The 26,272-nt window shown below is 50.1% G+C and overlaps 2 protein-coding genes and 1 long non-coding RNA gene across 19 annotated transcripts in view; 1 reads left to right on the top strand and 2 right to left on the bottom strand.

Moving 5' to 3' along the window:
• The window catches only part of ARHGEF2 (Rho/Rac guanine nucleotide exchange factor 2), a 45,610-nt gene extending 33,268 nt beyond the window's left edge, over positions 1-12,342 (bottom strand). For 7 of the 17 annotated variants that reach the window (XR_012089918.1, XR_012089919.1, XR_012089920.1 and 4 more), the window contains exons 1-2: positions 11,069-11,108; positions 9,774-9,867 (exon numbers count right to left, since the gene is read on the bottom strand). Coding sequence is in view for 9 of the 17 variants with exons in the window: in XM_037997787.2 (XP_037853715.2) it covers positions 9,774-9,791 (18 nt within the window). In the remaining 8 variants the exon portion in view is untranslated. The other 10 variants (XM_037997789.2, XM_037997792.2, XM_037997793.2 and 7 more) reach the window with 7 other exon arrangements.
• Positions 5,921-9,633, top strand: LOC103223864 (uncharacterized). The gene is made up of 3 exons (XR_012089922.1): positions 5,921-6,110; positions 7,529-7,637; positions 8,861-9,633. It is a non-coding gene; the product is annotated as an uncharacterized lncRNA (long non-coding RNA).
• LOC140709437 (uncharacterized) overlaps positions 11,142-26,272 on the bottom strand; it is a 31,527-nt gene continuing 16,396 nt past the window's right edge. Inside the window, exons 3-6 of the mRNA XM_073008184.1 lie at positions 25,061-25,178; positions 17,427-17,465; positions 12,316-12,443; positions 11,142-11,271 (exon numbers count right to left, since the gene is read on the bottom strand). Coding sequence (XP_072864285.1) covers positions 11,142-11,271; positions 12,316-12,443; positions 17,427-17,465; positions 25,061-25,178 — 415 coding nt within the window. The remainder of the gene's footprint in view (positions 11,272-12,315; positions 12,444-17,426; positions 17,466-25,060; positions 25,179-26,272) is intronic.

Raw genomic sequence — 26,272 nt, 5'->3', positions numbered from 1 at the left:
CTTGAACCCGGAAGGTGGAGGTTACAGTGAGCCAAGATCACGCAACTGCACTCCAGCCTGGGCAACAGAGTGAGACTCTGTCTCAAAAAAAAAAAAAAAAAAAAAAAAAGAGGCCGGGCGCAGTGGCTCACGCCTGTAATCTCAGCCACTTTGGGAGGCTGAGGTGGGTGGATCACGAGGTCAGGAGATCGAGACCATCCTGGCCAACATGGTGAAACCCAGTCTCTACTAAAAATACAAAAAATTAGCCAGGCGTGGTGGTGGGCGCCTGTAGTCCCAGCTACTCAGGAGGCTGAGGCAGGAGAATAGCGTGAACCCAGAAGGCAGAGCTTGCAGTGAGCCGAGATGGCGCCACTGCACTCCAGCCTCTTTTTGAGACTCTGTCTCAAAAAAAAAAGAAAGAAAGAAAGAAAGAAAGAAAGCTGGGAGCAATGGCAGAGGGCATTGTGGATCTCTACTGAAAAGCTCAAAGGCAGACACAGTCTCCCTTCTTCTCTCCACTTTGTCTCCCAGGCTAAGGGATGAGGAAACAGTGACGTACATGGAGGGGAAGGCAATGCCAAGGCTAGGACTTTGGCTTCCTGTGCTCCCAGCAGGCAGCAAGGCCAGGCAGATCTACCCAGGCGAGGTAGAGCTTCTCCAAGCAGGCCCTAAGCGCTCATCTTTTTCTTTTTTTAATAATAGATTTTTAAAACTTAGTAGTTTTGTAGAGATGAGGGCTCACTATGTTGCCCAGGCTTGTCTCAAACTCCTGAGCTCATGCGATCCGGCTGCCTTGGTCTTCCAAAATGCTAGGATTACAGGTGCGAGTCACCGTGCCCAGCTCTCTCATCTGCCTTTGCTTCTCTCTCAGGTATGTCCAAATCAAGACTTCTGGGAGAGTCACAGAGTACTCAGAATCACCTCTCCTCCAGCTGCACCTGGCAGCAGCCCCTTCCCCAAGGTGGTTACACCTCTGTCCACACCCTCTGTAATAGTGACCAGAGAGCCCGTGGAGTGTTCCACTGGGATTCGAGTCACCTGTGTCTCAGCCCCTGGACAGCAGAGGTGCCGTTGGCTATGAAGGGCACTAAGTCCTGGAGGAGGAGCTATAGGGCTGGGAAATGAAGAGGTGAGGGATTGCTGGCAGTGGGACTGAGAAGAGGGCTTGGGGTGGTCTCAGCCAGGCCCTGCTCCTTTATGAGCTTCCCGGGACAAGATGAAGACAGGAGGCTGAGGGGAAGGCAGCCAAATGGAAACACTAATGCCAAAGCCAGAAACAACACAGAAAGACATCACTGCACACACAAAGGCACTTAATAAATGCTTGCTTAGTGAATGAAGATGAGACACTCGCAATGGGGGTGGGTACGGGTGAAACAGAAGAGGGGTGCTAAGGGCCACAGGGAATAAATCAGGTTAGGGACCCTGAGACCCAAGCATCCTGGACCCCAGCCTGCCCCCTACCCGGCCACACCTGTCAGGCCAGGAGAGAGAGACAAGCAGAAAGAGAGAGAGGGGGGTAGCAATGCAAACAGACAGGCATTTGTGCAAGTGAACAATAGCTGTGCCAGGACTCCCTGCCCTCCTGGCACAGGGCAGGCCGGCTGGGTTGGGAGGGGGGCAGCTGCTGCCTGCAACCCCACCCCCACCCTCTCCCAAGGAGACATAAACAAACCCGGAAGGGTCCAGCCAGCTCCTCTCAGCCTTTTCTCTTACCAGTTTCAGAAATCCTGACCAATCTGCTCACTCAGCTCCTAGATGATACTTCCAACCAGAAACTGAAGCTAAGGATGAAGCTACTTTCTCATGGCCAGAGAGTACGAACCCCTACTTTGCTGACCACTGTTCAAAACAGTGGCCCAGAGCATCTGGGCACAGACATAGGAGGGCAGGCAGGCAGACAAACACACTGACACACCAGCACACCAGTAAGATGCACACAGGGGATGCACACATTCACATCCGTCCCCTCCTTGATTCCAAGGTCAAATTCCACAGCCAGAGTGGCTGAGATCAGACCCCACTGTAACTCCTCTGGTCGGCCTCAGCAGGTCCTTCTCTAGGCCCTGTCTAACCTCCTGCAAGTCACTCAGTGACTTCCCTAAGCTTTAGACTCCCTTCCCCCATCCTCACTTCTCCCCTCCCCCTCAACTCTCTCCCTAACCTCCACGACCCCTAGAATTTTTGTCTATGTCCCCAGAAGCCTCAGCCACCGGGAGGACCCCCTATTCTTCCACTCTCCTCCAACACCGTCAGCCCTCTTAGCTCCCTCCTGGGCTCCCCCAACCCTCCTCTCCGCTGCACTCCTAGTCCTGCACACAAAGCCGGCCACCTCTCCATTCCTCAGAACAAAGAAATAGTCGCTCTGCATACTCCCCACTCCACCTGCCCACCACAGAGATGCCAAGGGGACCCCCAGCCTCCACAGCCATCCCTAGACCTCTGGTCCCTGCTTGGCAGAAAAGGACCCTTTGTTCTAAGGGATATGATGGTTGGGGTTTGGGAAAGGAGAAAGGGAGGAACAGGGGGCTAAAGAGAGAAAGGGGACCGGTGAGGTCTGGGGCTTGTGGAGGTAGGAAGTAGAGTAGAGAGAACTGAGGAGGTGGAGGACTGAAGACAGCCTGGGAGAACAGAAATGGAGTGGAAAGAAAAAGGAAGCATGGAGGGGGCTACACAGAGAGATCCTGTGAGTATGGGACAGAGAAAGGGGCAGGTTAAACTTACATTCCTCCTCCTAGGAGGAGCTCCCAGGGAATGAGGCAAGGAATGGGGAAGGGCTGAGGTGTTAGGGCTTAGCTGTGACCCATCCCCGCAAGGAGGTAGCAGGGGAGACCATCTTCCTCAAATAATGTCTTTTCCAGCGGGTGCCCCTCTACTTCCCACCACAGTATAAAAAGAAAGGAGACAGCTGGTGTGCTGGGGGGAGGGGGGAGAGGGGATCCAGGGTTTGTTGGCTAAGAACCAACTCCCCCTTCTGTAACCACAGTTTTCCGGAGGTGGCCCTCCCCTTCCGACCAGCCCAAACTGACAACCACCCTCCTCCTGTGGTCTCTTTGCCCTCTCAGATCCACCCACTCAGCCCCCCACTCCCCGCTGCCAGCCAGATTCCCAAATTACCCACCCCACACAGCCAGCCCCCATGGTAGAAAGAGCCAGTCCCCCCACCACCAAAAAAACAAAAACAGCATAAACACCCAGGTGTCTGACCTCCCAGCTCCCCACAATAATCGAAAAGGGATCCCAGTATCTACCTGCCCCCCCAGAACCTCTCTCTATACCCCCTAGCCAGGTCTTCCCCCAACCGGCTCCCCCATGGCTTTCCTTTTTAGGGTGGAACCAAATTTCCGTGGTTTCAAAAAACCTCTCCCGCCCCCCTTGGCTCTACTCCAGGGTCTCAGCTCAAACGGTTGAAAAAATAAACAGACTTTGGAGCTGGGGCCGGGCCTGGCGCAGGGCTGTGAAGAGCCTGTCTGCCACCCCACTGTTCCACCACACTTCAGCCACCTCACCCTGGCCCTCTGTTTGTCTTAGGCCCTACTCAAATCCCCCGTTGCTTTCCGGATAGCAAAATCTAATCCCAACCCCCGAAAGAAAGTCTTTTTAAAGCTGCCTTCCCTGGCCCTCCACCCCCAACCCAGGATGGAACCTCTGCTTCTCCCAGTTTAGCATCAAGACAGGTAGCCTGGCTAGGAACCAGCAGGGACGTGGAGGGGAGGGCTTTCCATCACACTTAAGGACTCCAGAGGGGTACTGCTCCCTTGGCTGAAGACGGTGATCAGCATAGGCTGGCACCAGGGTAGGGCACTCAGGTCGGAGAGAAGCCAGAGATTAAACCAGCTCTGGGCTGGGACCTGGCCTTTCTGATAATGGGTACAGTGCGGGGGTGGGGGGGCCCAAAGGAGCTGGGAGGTGCTGTCTGCAGGCACCACCTTCCTTTCAGCTCTGACTTATTCACCTGCAAGTCAGCTTCATCACTTCCTGGGATCTGGGTGTGGAAAGGTCAGGGCACTTGGGAATGGGGCTGGTACAAAGGCAGGGATAAAGGGTACTTGGAGAGGAGTGGCCAAGAGGTCATGATGGGGGAGGAGTGTGGATAATTATACACCCAGACTCCTGAAATGCTAGGAGAAGGGACCCCAAGACGAGCAGATAAGAGAATGAGAGCGCTGGGGGAGGAGGAGGAAGGTCAGGGAACACAATGCATAGTGCCAGGTGGGTCAGCCTAAGGGTTTCAGGTTGGGAGAAAGAGGAGCTAGGAGGCTGGCGGGGCAGATAGGGATGGAGGCCCTATGTTCCAGGCAGAAGTGCTAAGGATGGAGGAAAGGATCCCAGTTACACAAAGACCTCTGCTCCCTTCACCTAGAGATGATGGCTTGGGGGAAGTAAGCCGTCCCTCGGCCGTCCCGACCCCAGCCACCCGCCCACCCAGAGGGGAGAACTGAATCACAGCTGGAAAGTCCATTTGCGAGGAGAGGAGGAGCTGACTTTTGTCTTGGAGAGGTGGTGGTGGTGGTAGGAGGAAGCCGGGAAACCACCCCCTCCCGTCCCCTCCGCCGGATGGCGGGGACAAAGGGGGAACGACCAAGCCAGCGACTGGGGGTTGAGAGGGGTCGCTATGTCAAGGCCCAGCCGGTAGGGCCCGGGGGGAGAGGAGGTGCCGGAGCTTCCACCGCCCCCACCCCCGGGACACACACTTCCCTCTTCCCGCTCCGTCCCTTACCGGAGCAACTTTCTTTCGAGCGGCCTAAAGCACTCGGTCCCGCCGGCTCCGAGGCGACCATGCCCAGGTCCGCTCCGCTCCCTCCCGGGATCCCAGCACCGTCGCGTCTGCCGCTCCCCCCACCCTTACCCACTTGCTCGCAGTCCCCACCCACCCCGTCCCGCCGCTTGCCGATCCACCGCTCCGCCCGATTTTGGCGCCCAGAAAGCAGACGGGGAGACAGAGGATGCACCGCGGGTGCCGAGGTTCGGGGAGCCCCCGAGGACCGCGGCGGAGGGAGAGGGGTTTCCGAGCCCACCTTGCTCGCCAGCTCTTTGCTCCGGTCGATCCGTGCCCGCGTGAGGGATTCGATCCGAGACATAATCGGACTGGGGGACCAGGGAGGACACGGCGCGGACCCCGGCGTCCGGCTACTATGGGGGGAGGGCGGGGGGAGGGGTCCGGCCCGCACGCGTTGGTCTCGGGGACAGGAAGTCTGACTCCCCTCGCCCGGCACCCAGCACCAGTTCCTCAAACCCTAGTCTCCTCCCCCGCCCAAGCTCAGGAAGGGGGGAGGCGGAGCGGAGGGAGGGCGGGGTGCCGGCGCGCAGGACGGGACGCCAGGGTTTGTGTGGGGGCAGCTCGGAGAGGTACGAGGGTCCTAGGACAGGTTTGAGGGGCCCCACTGCCCATTTCCCCTCCAGCGCCTGGGGGCGCCCTCTAGCCCCAGATACCCGCCTCTTAGCTCTGCTTTTCCTAAAACCCAGCCCGGCAGCCCTAGCCGGACCCAGGTCTGCCCTTTCCCCTCTCCCTTCCCCTTCTTCCCTTCTCCCCTCCCCCTCCTTTTCTCCCTCCCCCACTGCGTTACCTCAGTCTTTAAAGACCCACAGGCTGGAGGATTCCATCCGCCCCCAGCTCCTGGAGAACCCAAGACCAGTTCCTTCCTGGCCTTCGGGGTCCCATCAAAGCAGGCCTGAGCAGACTGACCCCCTTTTACGATTGAGGCAGGTGTGGCCAGAGAGAGAGGAAATCAGAGGAGAACTAAACGCTGAGTCTTCAGTACACTAGTACACGGGAAGGGTAGGATTCACTCGCACAGGTCGAAGAATAGAGAGAAGAAAATTCTCCCACATGCCCCACCCTTCTGGGGCCTTCCTGACCCCACTCTGCCCATCCTCCTCCTAGCTCCGCCTCTGCCAGCTACTTTGGGGGACTAGGTTGGGATTCTCCACTTTTACCGAAGGCCTTCCATGTGTCTAACTCCAGTTCTCTCTGTTGCAAGTTAAGCCGAAACTGAAAGACCAGAAACCAGCCTGCCCTAGTCAAAGAAAGTTAGGGCCCAACCAGCCTCTCCACGAGAAGCAGGGTAAGGTGGGGGCATTCATCTCTCTGGACCCTTTTCCCCAGCCTGAGCCAGCTGCCACTTTGGGTGAGTTTCCTGCTATTGGGACAATTCCTCCTCCAGTCTAACTATGATCACTTACAATGAAGTTCGTTTCTGCCTCTCAGGGTCTCCCGTTTCTCAGGAGAAACTAGAAGCACACAGAGGCCTGGGACAGAGCCTTCGGTTAACAGGGTCCTGCCTGATTCTGGCCCCAAAGGGCATGGGAGAAGAAGGGAGGGAGGGGAGACCCAACCCAGATCCAGCAGCTCCCTGCCCTGGCTCAGCAGTGGGGCCAGGCTGCAGGTTTCAAGCCCAACTCAGCACTCTCGTAGGTGCCAATTTTAGCCTCTGCCACTATTTTTGGGCTCCACTGCCTCACCACTGGCTGAGCTGGTTAGGCTCCTCACCCCCAGCACTACCCCTACACTGCCCCTCCAGCTTCCCCTCCTGCCTAGCAACTCCTTCTTCACCTCTTTCTTCACCCATTCCCCTGTTTAGAATCCTTAAATAGCAAAGACCAGGAAAAAGGGAGAGGAAATAAACCATGCCCAGTTCAGGCTAGATGAAAATTAGAAAGCAGGAAGGACTTTCCCAGGGCCATAGCTGGTTCTTCCCGGCTTGCACCTGCCAAGGATACCTACCTACAGGGAGGGCGTAGGAACTCCCCCAAACCAAGAGTCCTGAGGCTCCTGGCCCCAGAACTCCAGACTCACCTCCCCTGAGGTGGGCAGCCAAGACTCAGGAATGTACTAAATTTAAAAACAGACAGCCAGAGGCTAGAATCTTGGCCTCAAGGCTCCACCCACAGGAGGCCCAGAGACAAGATCTGGGGTGGGACCTCAGCTTCTCTCCCAGGCCTGGGGCAGGAGAGTGCTGCAAGCTATGGATAGAATCTTAAAGGGCCACACTCCAGCCTGGGTACCCAGGAAACGCAGAATTTGAACCCTGGGGTTTTTCAAGGGACCTCACGGTCCCTCAACTCAACTAAGAAGGTCTCTATGAAAGAAGAGGACCCGACCCTCAAACCCTTTTCTGTCTTCCACCCCAACCTTCAGTCTACTTTCCATCCTCCTGCTGTTACCCTACCCCTCACCCTATGCCCTCTTCTTCCCCTTAGGAGATGAATAACAAGGAAAGGGACTAGGGACAGGGTAAAGAAAAGTGTTCTGCCTTTAAAAACACCTGTGTTTAGTGAGCTTGGCCTGCAGCTTGACTCAGTTTCCATTTTCTATATCCTCTTGAACAATGAACACTTTTCCCTTCCCTTTGGTGTCACCTGCCCCCCTTTTCCAAGCCCCTTCTTCATTCCGGCCTCCCCTCTACTCCTATCCAGTGATATCTTCTGGATTTTCAGAAATATTTTTTTTAGATACACAAAAACAAACATTTCTACCAGGATCTAAAAATAGCCACCACCTTCTTTAGCCCATTTAACTTGACGAAATGTGTCCCTCCCATTTCAGGGATAGGGAGGAGGTCCCAGGGAAGAACCTGGTTGCCAAAGTCTTGGCCAGTTGGTGAAAAGATGGGTCTCCTGGGGATACCCAAGCCCAAGCTCTACACTGTCCCAAGGTGATTTGTTTTTCTTCTTTCTTCTATTGGTCTGGACCTTGTATATTCTGGGAAGAGGTGATTTAGGCCAAATTGCCTTAAGTGGCCATCCAGCCAGAAGCTGGAAGAAGGAAAGGATGAGAGGGAATGAACTGTTGTGTTAGGGCTATTGAGAGAAACAGAGGCAATACAGAGCCAAAGCCCTGGGTTTCTAATATGGCACCACCTCTTATGAGCTGTGAGATCTTGGGCAAAGTAACTAACCTTTAAGTATTTGTCTGTAGAATTGAGATTGAAATACTTATCTTTGCCAGAATTGTTATAAGAATTAAATGAGCTGACCCCTGGAAAGTGTTTCATCAAGTGTGCGATGCTACTCAAGTAGGAGGGACTAAGCCACTTCCTTTTCTCACTGCTTGACTGAGCTTCTCTCCAGCCCCACCCCCTGATGTTTACTGCTTATGGAGAAAGAGATTAAATGAAGCAGGCCCACATATTCATGAAGGTGGAAGGAAGATGGACCAGGAGATGGCAGAGAGGGAAACAAAGGAAGACAGGACCACAGACGTGGGGAGGAAAGGCTGAGCGAGGCAATGTCCTGACTCACTCTGGCGCTTCCCTGTTCCCCATCTGGGCTCCAAAGTCTCTGCCCTCATTCCCCTTCACCAGGTTACTCAACCCTCCATCAGACTGTTAGGGCAAGGGTGGACAAACACAGACTAACTGGGATCTGGATGGCCCCTGGGCAGTACTGACTTCCCCTACCATTCCCACGGCAAGAAAAGGGGGTGATTCCACTAGCAGACTCCCCTACCTTGTAGTGAGCCAGCCTGTAGGAAGGTGAGACTCAGACCCCAAGTTTCTGTTTTTGCTTTGTTCCCTCGAGATCTCCGTTCCCCCATGGGAGAGAAACCTCACTGTCCCACCTGCCCTCCCTTCCCATCAGCTTTCAGATTCTCCAGCTGCTCCTCTTCTGAGGCTCACCCAGTCTCATGCCTCCATCGGCCTCAACTCCCCACCCATGGCCTGTGGTGAGAGGTGCTAACAACATGACCTGCTTTCATTTTGACCTTCCCAGCCCACCCAGAGAAAAGGGAATCTTGGCCAAAAAAGGCTGAAAGGGGGAGAACCCTGGCACTGCGGGTGGGGCTGGAAGGAGCCCAGGCAAACTTACTGGTGAGAATCTCATGACTCTTCAAGGTGAATATGATGATGACTTCCCTGGGGTTTCTTTCAATACTCAGAAGCCGCCCCAAGTTGGAAAGCACATGCATACTTGGAGAGGCCAGGGGAGGAAAAGGAGGGCAGCTCACTCTGACAGTAAATGAAGAAAGTGGAAATGAATTCAAGGAGTAGGCAGAGCTCCTGGTTTCACTAGAGCCCGAAGGTTTGTAATAAGGATGAGAACAATGTGCCTTTACTTCCTGGGATCAGAACAGCACATGGCCGCACACGTACGGGTATGCATGTGCTTCCATAATCATATACTTTCCCAGCTTCTACTCTGCCTGTGGTCTGATTTCATCTTCAGCTGCTGTATCCACCCATAAAATTATGAGTGTAAAAGCACTTAGCAAACCCTGATACTCTATGAAGAAGTAAAAAGTAGTGCTGTAATTATTATCATTATTATGTCCAATGGTTGAGGTTTCTGCTGCCCACCTGTCAGCTATGTGAGGCCTGAAGAGAGAGAGGGCTAGGCCATTTCTCAACGTCTGAGTTTCCTGGCCCTTTTCCCCTTCCAGCTGTCCACAGCTGACTGCTAAGCTGGAGGCGCAGGGGAAAGCAGAGAAAAGGTGATTTGCTGGAACACAGAGATACAGGCTGGAAGAGATAGCATGTGTTCCCTTAAAATTTGAAGCATTTGGCTGGGCACAGTGGCTCACACCTGTAATCCCTGCACTTTGGGAGGCCAAGGCAAGAGGATTGCTTGGGCCCAAGAGTTAGAGGCTGCAGTGAGCTATGATTGTGCCATTGTACTCCAGCCTGGGAGACAGAGACCCCCTCTCTTAAAAAAATAAAAAAATTAAAAAATGGAACCATTGCTCTGAGTTTCTAATCGGGGGAGTGGTGGGAGGTGGCGATGGTGGGATGGGAGAAAGGGAACTGGGGAGGGCAGTGGGTCCCAAGCCTCCTGCTTCCCCAGCTGACTCCTACCTTGGCCTTTCCAGTCATTCCCAAGAGGAAGCTGAAGGTCCGTCGCAGGGAGGAGCCTGCCCAGGTACCTGAATGTCCTTCCAGCTGGCTGCAGCTGCAGAGAGAAAAAGAATACATGAGAAGATGGAGGTAATGCTGGAAATGAAGAAAAAGATACTTCCTGAGAGATGCTGGATGAAGGATCCATGACCAGCAGAGCCAGAATGGGAAGGAAGAAAGAGGAAGGACTGGGAGAGAAAGATAAGCCCCCATCCTGACCTCCTAGGACTTCCTGGATGTGGGCATTTCAGCTTCCCAAGCCCCTCTATTTAGGAAGAAAACTCCAGGCTCCACCCAGATAAATACAGACTCCTCCTTCCTACCTAATCCAGGCTCAGGATGGGAGGCCCAGTCTCCTCTCTCATGCTGCTCCCCAACGGAAGTGGTATGGGGTGGGGGCTCTCCCGAGGGGCATTTTCTCCTCTCAGAACAAGAGCCCTGTGTACGACCCTCTCTGCTGTTTGGAGAAGGCCTCTGGGCCTAAAGCCAATAAGGACTGAATTTCCTGGGATTTCATCAGCCCCATCCCATGAGCTAATCCCAAACCCAGAGCCAGGAGGATGTGTCAGCTAGAGATTTTCAGGACCACAAAGCAGAGCCTGATATCTTAAAGGGACCATTACTTGCTTACACATCCACACTGTCTTAGAGGGCTGACCCACTCTAATCAGGCTTCAGCCATAGGAGCCAAATAAGCAGGTGTTGATTTTGCATGCTTATTTACATAGTTATTCAAATCTCCCAGCCTCCACTTCCAGACCTGAACTCTGCCTTCAGGCCCTGCCCTCTCTGCTGGGAGCTCCACAGCCCTTGCCCAGCCCTCCTTAGGGCCAATCCCCATTGGTGTATTATCTGAGCCATCCTAAACTGATCCATGGTCCTTGGTCACTGTCCCTCACTAAGACTGTTCAACAGTCCATCTGCCCTTTCACCCTATACCACTGACGACAGCAAGCAATTCCCATGCTCTGTTATTCAATGGACACCCTGTGCCCTGGATACTCCTTTTCTTTCCCTAATTTCTCCCCCGGTCTCATGCAGCTACCGGGAACCTGGTGAGCCCATCCAAACCAAAGAAAAGAGGGTGAATTATATGCAGCTCAGGGAAGGCTATTTGGGGGTCTTAGATCAGAAATGTTAAGGGGAGGAATGATTCAGGAAGCAGGGAGACCCCTGGGGCTACAAAACCATGGCCTAGACCTTATTGCTCTTCCCCTATAGAGGCTTTTGAAGGATTCTGAGTCCCCCACACTCACCGTTTCCTGAGGTCAATGGCAGAGGACTGGGATAAATTCCCTGCCAACACAAAAGGAGACGAAAAGTGTCTAGCTAAAGCCAGACAAAGGCGCCCAGGGCTTCCTCCCCCACCCGCTTCACCTGGATCAGGTTCCCAAGCTGCAGGTGCATTTGACGCCATTCCTGAGGGCGGGCAGTGGGCAGCAGGGAGAGAGGGCGGGGTCTAAGCAGGGCAGAGCTGAAGAATTTAGGAGCCATGGGAACACAGCACCAGGGTTATCCAGGGGAACAGAGCACCAGGGTCATGTGGAGACGGTGGCTGGGAGACTGATGTATCAGAGGTTTCACCCAGAGCTCCCAATACTCCATCTGAGGACAAGGTACATTGCAGGTAACTGTCCTCCATCTCTGGTAACAGGGAAGGCTGGAGAACCTCACTATGTCCTATGTCCGCTTTCATTGGTAGGAGTTTCAGAATGCCAAAATCCAGAATTCAGATTGCTCATTTGAATAAAGCCATTCTGAGGTCAGGCATGGTGGCTCACGCCTGTAATCCTGGCACTTTGGGAGGCCAAGGCAGGTGAATCACTTGAGCTCAGGAGTTTCAGACCAGCCTGGCCAACATGGTGAAACCCTTTCTCTACTAAAATACAAAAATTAGGCCGGGCGCGGTGGCTCACGCCTGTAATCCCAGCACTTTGGGAGGTCGAGATGGGCGGATCACGAGGTCAGGAGATAGAGACCATCCTGACTAACACGGTGAAACCCCGTCTCTACTAAAAATACAAAAATTAGCCGGGCGCGGTGGCAGGCGTCTGTAGTCCCAGCCACACGGGAGGCTGAGGCAGGAGAATGGCGTGAACCCGGGAGGCGGAGCTTGCAGTGAGTGGAGATTGCGCCACCGCACTCCAGCCTGGGCGACAGAGCGAGACTCCGTCTCAAAAAAAAAAAAAAAAAAAAATACAAAAATTAGCCGGGTGTGATGGTGCGCTTCTGTAGTCCCAGCTACTCAGGAGGCTGAGGTACTAGAATCACTTGAACCCAGGAGGCAGAGGTTGCAGTGAGGTAAGATTGCGCCACTGCACTCCAGCCTGGGCGACACAGTGAGACTCGGTCTCAAAAAAAAGAAAAAAGAAAAAAGCCATTCTAGGGATTCCAAGGGTATGTGGCTAAACATAATTCAGGACATCTGAACCCTAAACAGCTAGCTATGAGGAGTGGCAACGAGATGTATAGGGGAAGGGGCCACCCCTGCTTTGCTCCCTACTTTTGCTCACCATCTGGATCCGACCAGTCCAAGAGACAGTTGATGCCACTCATGGATACAGACTTGGAAAGCATGCCAGTGGCCGAGTGGTCCAAAGGGCCAGCAGATGGATGACAGGAATCCTGACCCTGGAATCACGTCAAGAGTCCTCACACCAAGGGCAGGCTTCATCTGTCCTCCCCTCATGCTCTTTACTTCCCCACAGCTTGGCCCCTCTTCAAATCCAGGCCTCCCACCCCTTTCCAAAACCCATATTGGGATATTGCACTTTAAATAGTTGGGAAGTTACTCCTTCTGTTTAGCAGTCATTATTCTGTTGCAGTTCAAGCCCAGACTTTCTTAGTATATAGAAGTATCTAAGAAGAGAGATTTACCCTGAATGGTTTCCAGAGATGTCAAACTCAACCCATAGAGGCCAGCCAGGTAATGAAAAAAACAGGCAGGCCTGGTGCGGTGGCTCACACCTGTAATGCCAGCCCTTTGGGAGGCTGAGGCAGATGGATCACTTTAGGTCAGCCTGGCCAAAATGGTGAAACCCCATCTCTACTAAAAAAATACAAAAATTAGCCAGGCATGGTGGTGTGCGCCTGTAATCCCAGCTACTCAGGAGGTTGAAGCAGAAGAATCACTGAACCTGGGCTGTGGAGGTTGCAGTGAGCTGAGATCATACCACTGTACTGGTGCAACAGAGCAACTCAAAAAAAAAAAAAAAGGCCAGGCACGGTGGTTTATGCCTGTATTCCCAGCACTTTGGGAGGCTGAGGTGGGTGGATCATTTCAGGTCAGGAGTTTGAGACCAGCCTGGCCAACATGGTGAGACCCCGCCTCTACTGAAAAAACAAAAATTAGCCAGCCGTGGTGGCGGGCGCCTGTAGTCCCAGTTACTCGAGAGGCTGAGGCAAGAGAATCACTTGAATCCGGGAGGCAGAGGTTGCAGTAAGCCAAGATTGTGCCACTGCACTCCAGCCTGGGTGACAAAGCAATACTCCATCTCGGAAACAAACAAACAAAAAAAAACAGCAAATAAGCCAGAACTCCCTCCTCAGTGGACCAAAGAATCAGTAGTATACTTACGCATTGAAATACTATTCAACAATAAAAATGAGCAAATCACAGCTCACATAACAATAAGGATGAATCCCACAGACATGTTGAATGAAAGAACCAAGACACAAAGATGTATATACTGGTATGATTATATGCATATGAAGTTTAACACAGGTAAAACTAATTGACATTGTTTAGCGATGCCTACATAGATGGTAAGCCTATAAAGAAAATAGAGCTGGGAGCTGTGGTTTATGCCTGTAACCCCAGCACTTTGGGAGGCCATGGTGGGTGCATCACTTAGGCTCAGGAGTTCCAGACCAGCCTGAGCAACATGGTGAAACTCTATCTCTACCAAAAATACAAAACTTAGCCAGGCGTGTTGCCTTGCGCCTGTAATCCCAGCTACTCAGGAGGCTGAGGCAGGTGGATCGCTTGAATCCGGGAGGGGGTGGTTGCAGAGATCGTGCCACTGGACTCCAGCCTGGGTGACAGAGTGACACCATCATGTCACCTGGGTCTCAGAAAAAAAAGGCCGGGTGCAGTGGCTCACACCTGGAATCCCAACGCTTTGGGAGGCTGAGGCGGGTGGATCACGAGGTCAGGAGATTGAGACCATCCTGGCTAACACGGTGAAACCCTGTCTCTACTAAAAATACAAAAAAATTAGCCAGGCATGGTGGCGGGTGCATGTAGTCCCAGCTACTCCGGAGGCTGAGGCAGGAGAATGGTGTGAACCTGGGAGGCGGAGCTTGCAGTGAGCCGAGATGGCGCCACTGCACTCCAGCCTGGGCAGACAGAGCGAGACTCCGTCTCAAAAAAGAAAAAAGAAAATGGATCTCAAAAGTCAAGAATGCAGTCATCTCTGCCAGAGAGAGGGCTACAAGTAAGAACCCTGAGAGCTTCTCAGCTATGATAATCTCTTTTTTTTTCTTTTTTTGAGACAGAGTCTCGCTCTGTTGCCCAGGCTGGAGTGCAGTGGCACCATCTCGGCTCACTGCAAGCTCCGTCTCCCAGGTTCACGCCGTTCTCCTGCCTCAGCCTCCAGAGTAGCTGGAACTACAGGCGCCCACCACCATGCCCGGCTAATTTTTTTGTATTTTTAGTAGAGACGAGGTTTCACAGTGTTAGCCAGGATAGTCTCAATCTCCTGACCTTGCGATCCGCCCATCTCGGCCTCCCAAAGTGCTGGATTACAGTACAGGCGTGAGCCACCGCGCCTGACTTTTTTTTTTTTTTTTTTTTAGGTAGAGTTTCGCTCTTGTTGCCCAAGCTAGAGTGCAATGGCGTGATGTCAGCTCACCGCAAACTCCGGTACCTGGGTTCAAGCAATTCTCCTGCCTCAGCCTCCCTAGTAGCTGGGATTACAGGCGTGTGCCACCAAGCCTGGCTAATTTTGTATTTTTAGTAGAGACAGGGTTTCTCCATGTTGGTCAGGCTGGTCTGGAACTCAGGTGATCTGCCAGCCTCAGCCTCCCAAAGTGCTGGGATTACAGGCATGAGCCACGTGCCCGGCCTATTTTATTTGTTTTTTTTTAAATCTGGGGTGGTTATATGGGTGTTTGCTTTCTAATTTATTACACTGTAAATATATGTTTTATATGTTTTCCTATGTATGTGCATTTCCAAAAAAATCTTTTTTTTTTTTTTTTTTTTTTTTTTTTTTTTGAGACGGAGTCTCGCTCTGTCGCCCAGGCTGGAGTGCAGTGGCGTGATCTCTGCTCACTGCAAGCTCTGCTTCCTGGGTTCACGCCATTCTCCTGCCTCAGCCTCCCTAGTAGCTGGGACTACAGGCGCCCGCCACCTCGCCCGGCTACTTTTTTTGTATTTTTAGTAGAGACGGGGTTTCGCTGGGTTAGCCAGGATGGTCTCGATCTCCTGACCTCATGATCCGCCCGCCTCGGCCTCCCAAAGTGCTGGGATTACAGGCGTGAGCCACCGCGCCCGGCCAAAAAAATCTTAAAGTTTAAAAAAATACAGATTTATAAATTTTAAAACACCATTCTAAATAAATGTATTGTCAAAGAAATCATAATGAAAATTTAAAGATGTTTTGTAACTGACCAATAATGAAAATACAGAACAAAACCTGTGGGAGAAGGCCAAAGTGGTATTTCAAGGGCAAGTTGTAGCCTCAGAATGCTTATATTGAAAAACTTTTAATGCTGGAGGATTGAGCTATTCTAACTTAAAAAGTCAGATAAAGAACAGGACAAACTCATAGAAAACAGAGGCGAGCACAGTGGCTCTCTCCTGTAATCCCAGCACTTTGGGAGGCTGAGGTGAGCTGATCACGAGGTGAGGACATACAGACCATCATGGCTAACACGGTGAAACCCCATCTCTCCTAAAAATACAAAAAATTAGCCAGACATGGTAGCACAAGCCTGTAGTCCCAGCTACTCTACTCGGGAGATTGAGGCAGGAGAATTGTTTGAACCTGGGAGGCAGAGATTGCAGTGAGCCAAGTTCGCGCCACTGCACTCCAGAGTGGCGCAATGAACTTGGGCAACAGAGTAAGACTCCAGGTCTCAAAAAAGAAAAAAGAAAACAGATGGAAGCGGTCGGGCACAATGGCTCATGCCTGTAATCCCAGTGCTCTGGGAAGCTGAGGCAGGTGGATCACCTGAGGTTAGGAGTTCGAGACCAGCCTGGCCAACATAATGAAACCCCATCTCTACTAAAAATACAAAAAAGTAGCTGGGCGTGGTGGTGGATGCCTGTAATTCCAGCTACTCTGGAGGCTGAGGCAGGAGAATTTCTTGAACCAGGGAGGCGGAGGTTGTAACGAGCCAGGATCGCACCATTGCACCCAGCCTGGGCAAGAAGAGCAAAACTCCGTCTCAAAAAAAAAGAAGGAAGCATATAATAAAGATAAATGCTGAAATGAAATAGTAAGGCCAGGCACAGTGGCTCACACCTGTAATCCTAGCACTTTGGTGGATCACCTGAGGTCAGCAGTTCGAGACCAGCCTGGTCAACATGGTGACGCCCCATCTCTACTAAAAATACAAAAATTAGCTGGGTGTGGTGGTGGGCACCTGTAATCCCAGCTACTCAGGAGACTGAGGCAGGAGAATCACTTGAACCCAGGAGGTGAAGGTCGTAGTGAGCCGAGATTGCACCATTGCACTCCAGCTGGGCAACAAAGCAAAACTTTGTCTCAAAAAATAAATAAATAAATAAATAATAAATAGTAGACAAAGATAAATTAGAGAGGATCAATAAAGCCAAGAGTTGTTTTCTAGGATCAAGCAAATGAAATAGGCAAACCTCTGATAGGAATGATAAAGAAAACAAGAGAAAGCACAAGTAAAATTAGAATGAAAAAGCAGACCTAACTATAGAAAGAGCAGTGATTGTAAAGATAAGAGAATACTACCTATGGCCAGGCATGGTGGCTCATGCCTGTAATCCCAGCACTTTGGGAGGCTGATGTGGGCGGATCTCTTGAGGTCAAGAGTTCGAGACCAGCCTGGCCAACATGGCAAACCGTCTCTACAAAAAATACAAAAATAGCTGGGCGTGGTGGCGCACACCTGTAATCTCAGCTACTCAGGAGGCTGAGGCGCAAGAATCACTTGAACCTGGGAGATGGAGGTTGCAGTGAGGAGAAATCGCATGGCTGGGTATAGGTATGATGGCTCATACCTATAATCCCAGCGCTTTGGGAGTCCGAGGCAGGCAGATCACCTGAGGTCAGGAGTTCGAGACCAGTCTGGCCAACATGGTGAAATCCTGTCCCTACCAAAAATACAAAAATTAGCTGGGTGTGGTGGTGTGTGCCTGTAATCCCTGCTACTCAGGAGGCTGAGGCAGGAGAATCGCTTGAACCTGGGGGACAGAGGTTGCAGTGAGCCGAGATCATGCCACTGCTCTCCAGCCTGGGTGACAAGAGCGAAACTCCATTTCAAAAAAAAAAAAAGAAAAGATATCACACCACTGCACTCCAGCCTGGGTGACAGAGCAAGACTCCATCTCAGAAAAAAAAAAAAAGAGTACTACCTACAACTTCATGCCAAAATGCAAATGGACAAATTTCTACTCCCCAAAATAAAACTTACCAAAACTGAATCAAGAAGAAATAGAAACTCTGAATGGTCCTATTAAAGAAATGAAATCAGTAGTTAATCTTCCTAAAAAGAAAACAGAAACACCAGGTCAAAACAGTTTTAGAGACAAGGGACAGATCTTTCACGAAACAGATCACTGAAATCTTACATAAACTCTTCCAAAGAATAGACAACTGAAATAAAAACTCTAACTTGGCCGGGCACGGTGGCTCACGCTTGTAATCCCAGCACCCTTTGGGAGGCCAAGGCGGGTGGATCACCTGAGGTCAGGAGTTCGAGACCAGCCTCAACATGGCGAAACCCCATCTCTACTAAAAATACAAAATTAGCCAGGTGTGGTGCTGCATGCCTGTAATTCCAGCTACTCAGGAGGCTGAGGCAGGAGAATTGCTTGAACCTGGGAGGCAGAGGTTGCAGTGAGCTGAGATCGCGCCATTGCACTCTAGCCTGGGCAACAAGAGCAAAACTCCGTCTCAGGAAAAAAAAAAAAAAAAAAAAACTCTTTAACTCTTTCTATAAGGTAAATACAACCTTGATTCCAAAACTACACACAGACAGTATGACAAAGATAAATTATAGGCTGATCTCTCTTATGCATATAAGTACAAAAATCTGACACGAAATATTAGGAAAGTATAGCTGATTTTATTTATTATTATTACTTTTTTTGAGACAGAGTCTTCTCTGCTGCCCAGGCTGGAGCGCAGTGGCATGATCTCTGCTCACTGCAACCTCTGCCTCCTGGGTTTGAACGATTCTCATGCTTCAGTCTCCCGAGTAGTTGGGATTACAGGAGTGAGCCACCACACCTGGCCATTTTAAATGGCCACAAATTATTTGCAGTTCCTCCCATTAAGAAGGAGCCTGTCTCTTCACTCTGAATCTGGGCTGGCCTGTGACTTACTAGGATGACTAGAGTGTCACAGAAGTGCCATCATGTGATTTTTGAGCCTAAGCTTCAAGAAACCTTAAAGCATCCACTCTCGCCCACTTGGAATGCTATTTTCATCTGAACAAGCCTAAGATGGCATTCTGGAGAGGCCGTGTGGATGAGAAGCAAGGTACTGCAACTGGTAGGCTGCCAGCTGAAATGGTAAGGAAGGCCATCCTTGATCATCAGCTCTATTGAGGTCACCAGACAATGGCAGCCACCTAAATGAGTCCAGGTGAGACCAGCCCAAATTGCCCACCCAAAGAATTGTGAGTTTAAAAAAAAAAAAAATGTCATTTTAAGCTGCTAAGTTTAGGGTTGGTTTGTTACACAGCAATAAACAATTGATACAAATAAAATCCAGAAGTATGTAAAAACATAAAATGTGTCATGACAAAGTTGGATTTATCCTAAGAATACAAAGGTGGTTTAATGTGAGAAAAATCCTTACATGTAATTTACCTCAATAATATATTAAATGAGAAGGGGCATGGTGGCTCATGTCTGTAATTGCAGCACTTTGGGAGGCTGAGGTGACGCTGAGGTGGGGGATCACTTGAGCTCAGGAGTTTGAGACCATCCTAGGCAACATGGTGAAACCCTGTCTCTATCAAAAATACAAAGTGGCACATGCCTGTGGTCCCAATTACTCAGGAGGCTGAGGTGGGAGGATAGTTTGAACCCAGGTGGCAGAGGTTGCAGTGAGCCAAGATTACACCACTGCACTCTAGCCTGGGTGACAGTGAGACCCCCATCTCAAAATAATTAATAATAATATTAATATATTTAAAGAGAAAAAATACATAATCATTTTTGTAAATGCAGAAAAGCATAGGATAAAATCCAATGCCCACTAATTCTAAAACCAAAGGCTTGACAATTAGAAATAGAAGGAATCCTCCTTAACCTGATAAAGAGTATCTTTTAAAACCTGCAACCAAAAATCAACCTCAATAGTGAAACACAAGATATACTCCCTCTAAAATCAGAAACAATACTTTTTATGTCATAGTTTTTAAGAAAAATAATAATAAAATCCAGAAATAAGACAAGGATATCCATTATCACCATTTCTGTTCAGCACAGCACTAGAGTCCTGTTTTGATGGATTAATGCTGGAAGAGAGGAGAAACACTAAATAATAAATAAATAAAGATAGAGTTCTGGTCAGCACAGGAGTACAAGAAAAAGCAACGAAAGGAGTGGATATTGGAAAAGAAAACAAAGCTCATTTAAAGGTGATATAGGCTGGGTGAGGTGGTTCACACTTATAATCCCAGCACTTTAGGAGGTTAAGGTGGGAGGATCACTTGAGCACAGGAATTTGAGATCAGCCTGAGTAACATAGTGAGACCCCCGTCTCTACAAAAAAACCAAAATAATTAGCTGGGTGTGGTGGTACACACCTGTAGTCTCAGCTGCTGGGGTGGCTGAGGAGGATCACTTGAGCCTGGGAGGTGGAGGTTGCAGTGAGCCACGATCATACCACTGCACTCCAGCCTGGGTGACAGAGCAAGACTGTCTCAAAAAAAAAAAAAAAAAAAAGTAAAGATGACATAATCGTATACTTAGAAAAGCCAAAAGAAAAAAAAAACACACACAGATAAATGGTTTTAATTTAAAACAAGAGTTTAGCAAGATAAATGACTATAAGATTATTGTATAAGGAATAATTTTTTTTTCCTTTTGAGACAGAGTCTCACTCTTTTGCCCAGGCTGGAGTGCAGTGGCTCAGTCTTGGCTCACTGCAACCTCTACTTCCTGGGTTCAAGAGATTCTCTGCCTCAACCTCCTAAGCACCTGGGATTACAGGCGCACACCATCACACCTGGCTAATTATGTATTTTTGTAGAGACAGGGTTTCACATTGTTGACCAGACTGGTCTTGAACTCCTGGCCTCAGGTGATCCTCCTGCCTTGGCCTCCCAAAGAGCTGGGATTATAGGCGTGAGCCACTGCACTTGGCCATGTATGAGGAATAATTTAATTCCATTTCTATAAACCAAAAATAATTATAAAATGTAATTTAAAAATAAGAATGTATTAGCTGGGCGCGGTGGCTCACACCTCTAATCCCAGCACTTTGGGAGGTGGAGGTGGGTGGATCACAAGGTCAGGAGATCAAGACCATCCTGACTAACACGGTGAAACCCCGTCTCTACTAAAAATACAAAAAATTAGCCAGGCGTGGTGGTGAGCACCTGTAGTACCAGCTACTCAGGAGGCTGAGGCAGGAGAATGGCGTGAACCCGGGAGGCAGAGTGAGCCTAGATTGTGCCACTGCACTCCAGATTGGGTGACAGAGCAAGAGTCCATCTCAAAAAAAAAAAAAAAAAGAAAAAATAGAAAGTATTTTTAATAGTAACAAAAACTACAAGTTACCTAGGAATAAATCTAATAAAGATTGACAAGGCCTGTGTGAAGCAAAAAAAAATTTTTTTGAGATGGAGTTTTGTTCTTGTCTAGGCTGGAGTACAATGGCGTGATTTTGGCTCACAGCAACCTTTGCCTCCTGGGTTCAAGCAATTCTCCTGCCTCAGCCTCTCGAGTAGCTGGGATTACAGGCGCCCACCACCACACCTGGCTAATTTTGTATTTTTTTAGTAGAGACAGGGTTTCTCCATGTTGGTTAGGCTGGTCTAGAACTCCGGACCTCAGGTGATCCACCCACCTCAGCCTCCCAAAATGCTGAGATTACAGGCATGAGCCACTGCGCCCAGCCCATAAAGAAAACACTTTATTAAAAAACATTTTTGGCTGGGTGCAGTGGCTCACGCCTGTAATACCAGCACTTTGGGAGGCTGAGGCAGGTGGATCACAAGGTCAGGAGATGGAGACCATCCTGGCTAACACGGTGAAACCCCATCTCTACTGAAAACACAAAAAATTAGCTGGGCGTGGTGGCACACACCTGTAGTCCCAGCTACTCAGGAGGCTGAGGCAGGAGAATCGCTTGAACCTGGGAGGCGGAGGTTGCAGTGAGCCAAGATAACACCACTGCACTCCAGCCTGGGCGACAGAGCGAGACTCCGTCTCAAAAAAAAAAAAAATTTTTTTTCACTAGGTAAGTGTAGAGAAATATTTTTTTAAAGACATTTTTTATAGAAAGCCTAGGTAAATAAATAGCTATATTATTTTTCATGGATAAACTCAATATTGGAAATAGGTCAATTCATCCTACATTAAACTTTGTTTTGTTTTTGTTTTGTTTTGTTTTGAGATGGAGTCTTGCTCTTGTTGCCCAGGCTGGAGTGCAATGGCGCAATCTTGCCTCACTGCAACCTCTGCCTCCTGGGTTCAAGCTGTTCTGCTTCAGCCTCCCAAGTAGCTGGGACTGCAGGTGCCCACTACCACGCCTGGTTAATTTTGTATTTTTAGTAGAGATGGGGTTTCACTATGTTGTTCAGGCTGGTCTCAAATTCCTGACCTCTGGTGATGCACCCACCTCGGCCTCCCAAAGTGCTGGGATTACAGGCGTGAGCCACCGCACCCGGCCCATCCTACATTAATCTTTGAATTCAGTACAATCTCAATCAAAATCCAGCAGGAATTTTTGTTTTTTAGAAATTGATAAGGTGATTCTAAATGTCACACAGAAATGCAAAGGACCTAGAATCGCCTGCCACTGCACTCCAGCCTAGGCAACAGAGCAAACTCTATCCATAAAACATAAATAAAAAATAAAATTAAAATATTCCTAAAGAGAATAATAACAGGCCGGGCGCGGTGGCTCAAGCCTGTAATCCCAGCACTTTGGGAGGCCGAGACGGGCGGATCACAAGGTCAGGAGATCGAGACCATCCTGGCGAACATGGTGAAACCTCGTCTCTACTAAAAATACAAAAAACTAGCCGGGCGAGGTGGCGGGCGCCTGTAGTCCCAGCTACTCCGGAGGCTGAGGCAGGAGAATGGCGTAAACCCGGGAGGCGGAGCTTGCAGTGAGCTGAGATCCGGCCACTGCACTCCAGCCTGGGCGACAGAGCCAGACTCTGTCTCAAAAAAAAAAAAAAAAAAAAAAGAGAATAATAACATTAGAAGACTTATACCACTAGATTTTAAAGACTTACAGGCCGGGCATGGTGGCTCACGCCTGTACTCCTAGCACTTTGGGAGGCCGAGGCAGGTGGATCACCTGAGGCCAGGAGTTCAAGACCAGCCTGGGCCACGTGGTGAAACCCTGTCACTACAAAAATACAAAAAAAATGAGCCAGACCCAGTGGCACGTGCCTATAATCCCAGCTACTTGGGAAGCTGAGGCATGAGAATCACTTGAACCCAGAGGCTGCTGTGAGCCAAGATTGTACCACTGCACTCCAGCCTGGGCAAGAGTGAGACTCCATCTCAAAAATAAGTAAATAAATAAATAAGTGATACTGGAGCAACTTGATATTCATATGGGGAAAAAAAAAAAATCTTGGCTGAGCACAGTGGCTGACACCTGTAATCCCAGCACTTTGGGAGGCCAAGGTGGGCAGATTACTTGATGCCAGGAGTTCGAGACCAGCCTGGGCAACATAGGGAAACCCTATCTCTACAAAAATACAAAAATTTGGCCAGGCGTAGTGGTGTGTGTCTGTAGTCCCAGCTACTCAGTTGGCTGAGGAGTGAGGATTACTTGAGCCTGAGAGGTGGAGGTTGCAGTGAGCCATGATTGCTCTACTGCACTCCAGCCTGGGTGACAAGACTCTGAAAGAAAAATGAAAGGAACATCTAAAGTTTTAAAAGCGTAAGCACGCTACTGGCCAAACAAAATGAATATTGGAGCTAGACTTGGTTCATGAACTGTCAGTCTGTAACCCCTTGTTTAGCTTAATAAGTCTCAAGCTTTTGGTTTGTGGACATTAGTGTAGTACTTATTCACGCTGGCTACTGCAGGAAGAAAGTAAAACAAAACCCCCAAACATATAGACAAAGAGAATATTAAGGAGAACGTGTAAGGATTAGGTGAAGAGTGCTGAGGCAGTAGAGAAGGAAGGCATAAGAAGGAAGAAAACACTAGGGAAAAGGGGGAAGGAAGAAAACATAATACCAAGAAGTGGGGAAGAGAAGAGAAAGGTGGAAGAGAGGGAAAGTTACAAAGGAATAAAGGGGAGAAAAGGAAAAAACATTTATTGAGCTCATCTTATGTGCCAGCCTCTGTGCTGAGTACTTTAACACCTTTTGTTCATTTAATAATCACACCTTTAAAAGATAATTATTATTCTGATTTTCAGAAAAATGAAATAAATTGCTCAGTGGGTAAATAAATGAAGGATCTAGCAGTCAGTTCAACTCCAAAATCCTGTTCTTTCTACCATAGCACATTGAAATGGGGCTCAGGGTAGACATGCAAAGATGCTGATGGAGAAAAGCGGTTGATGGGATCACTTGAGGTCAGGAGTTTGAGACGAGCATGGCCAACACGGTGAAACTCTGTGTCTACTAAAAATAGAAAAATTAACCAGGCGTGGTGGCAGGCACCTGTAATGCCAGCTACTCAGGAAGCTAAGGCAGGAGAATTGTTTGTACCTGGGAGGCAGAGGTTGCAGTGAGCCGAGATCGTGCCACTGCACTCCAGCCTGGGCAACAAACCAAGACTCCATCTCAAAAAAAAAAGTGGGTGATTTTTGCTGCTTCCCTGACAGGCTATATACAGCTCCCTTCAGCCTCTCCCCCAAACCATAGGTGCCCAAACAATGAGGCCAGCGTTGGAACCCCTGGCCAGTTAGACGATGAGCTGGAGGGGAGGCAACCTTTAGCCAGCAGGCTTGAGACAATCGCTGTACTCAGGGTCTCCTGGCTGGCAGGCCCAGTGGGGTCTCCAAAGCCCTCTGTATCCTCGGTGGTCCTTAAACCCTGAAGACCCTCCCAGTTGTGTTTACTTCAGCCAGAAGGCTGGGCAATCTCTATATCCTTTCTCCATCAATCATTCTATGATTATTTTGTTAGAGAATTATTATTGTTCAGAGTACCAGATCTTAGTTGCAGTCCACAGATAACAAGTTCGGCTCCAGGCTGGGCATGGTGGCTCACACCTGTAATCTCAGCACTTTGAGAGGCCAAGGCGGGTGGATCACTTGAGGCCAGGGGTTTGAGACCAGCCTGGCCAACATGGTGAAAGCCCATCTTTACTAAAAATACAAAAATTAGCAGGGTGTGGTGGCGGGCACCTGTAATCCAAGCTGCTTGGCAGGCTGAGGCAGGAAAATCACTTGATCCCGGGAGGCAGAGGTGCAGTGAGCCAAGATCGTGCCACTGCACTCCAGCCTGGGCAACAGAGTGAGACCCTGTCTCAAAATAAATAAGTAAATAAATAAATAAGTTCAGCTCCAAACTGGGGAAATGTGGAGTCCACAGAAAGAAGTGGTGATCATTACTAGGGGAATAGGGCCCTTTTACTGAGAAAGGAACAGATACACCCTCATCAGCACAGAGGCACCAACACAGAAAGGAAAAAACAGAGAGTCTTAGAGAAAGAGACAGAGGCAGGGTACCCAGAGTCAGGGACAGAGCACACAGACCCAGGGAAGCAGACAGAGGCGCATAGAGGATAGATTCTGATTCGGTCAGATGGAGTCAGAGCAATGCCTGGACACAGAGAGACCCAGCAGCTGGCAGAACAGAAGAGACATGGAATAGAATGGTGGCTAGACAGGCGAGGGGCAGGAGAGGAGGAGCAAGGCAGGGGCCTTCATGGGGATCTGTCTGTCCATACCAGCCGCGAAGGGTAGCCACCCTGGTGCTGCAGTCCCAGAAAGGTGTCCAGTTCTTCTTGGTTCTGCAGGTAGGGGGCCTCCTTGGGGCCTGGGCATCCCGATGCTCGCAGTCTCCTCCTGAAACACACATTGCCACCACTACCGTCTGTATCCAGTGGCCAGTGACGGGCACCAGGGAGGAACACCGCCTCGCCTCAGCCCAGCCCTATTGCTTGCCCCCAGCCCAGCCCTTCCTGTTGGCATAGGCACAACATAGACCCAAACTGGTCCCACTTTGGGGCTCTCCTTTGCCAGGGCTGCAGAGTTGGCTGTGAGCAAGAGTGGCCCCTGCTGGTCAAAGGACAGTACTGCCTCCAGAAGAAAGCCAGGGTTCAGGGGAAGGCGAACAGCAAGAGCAAGCTGAATTCTCCCTCCTTGCCTGGTTGCTGATGCCAACCTTTGCCCCTGCTCAGCCAAATAGTGCACTCAGGACTCCCTTCCCTCTCTAACCAAGGGGCAGAATTAATACCTGACTGTGAAAGGTGGGTGACACTTGAAAGACCCTGAGATACAGTTGGTGCCACATAGGGGGGCCCAGGCATTTGGGCATCTCTCTTTCAGCCAGCTACCCTTAGGAAGGTGCCATAAGCCCTGCAGGCATTGCTTCTCATCTGAGTTCCCACCCAAGCCAGTTCAGGGACAAGGCCCAGGGTCCTCTCCCCTCACTCAAACCAGCCAGCCCTGCCCAGGAGCTAGGGAAGGTTGGTCCACTCACCAGAGCTAAAAGAACTTGTTCAAGGGGACCATTTTCAAAGCAGAAAGACAGTGCCCTTCCATGGCCAGCAGCCCCTACAATGTTCACTCACACTGAACTCTTCATGCGGACCCCCGGGCCTTCTCTTTCTGACTTCCTCTGACTTTGGGGAAGTGGTCAGGGGTTTTCCACGGGAGGGGGAAGAGATGAGTTTTCTGCTCCAGTCCACCAAGTATATGCAGAAGTCTGAGCAAGAACAACTGATCTCACGTGGCAATGCGGGACCATGAGTTAATCTAAGACATCCTGGGTTGTCCTCAGCCTGCAACCAAAAGCCCGGCAAGGACCTGGCAATGGGGCAGGCCCAATGTCCCACCCTGTGACCACTTCTCTCAAGAAATCTCTGAAAGTTCACGGCTGGGCGTGGTGGCTCACCCCTGTAATCACACCACTTTGGGAGGCCACCACTTCGTGGGCG

Source organism: Chlorocebus sabaeus, chromosome 20 (genome assembly GCF_047675955.1).
Source record: "Chlorocebus sabaeus isolate Y175 chromosome 20, mChlSab1.0.hap1, whole genome shotgun sequence".
NCBI lineage: Eukaryota > Metazoa > Chordata > Mammalia > Primates > Cercopithecidae > Chlorocebus > Chlorocebus sabaeus.
The sequence above is the reverse complement of the archived record's forward strand: the minus strand, read 5'-3'. Positions and strand labels throughout refer to the sequence as shown.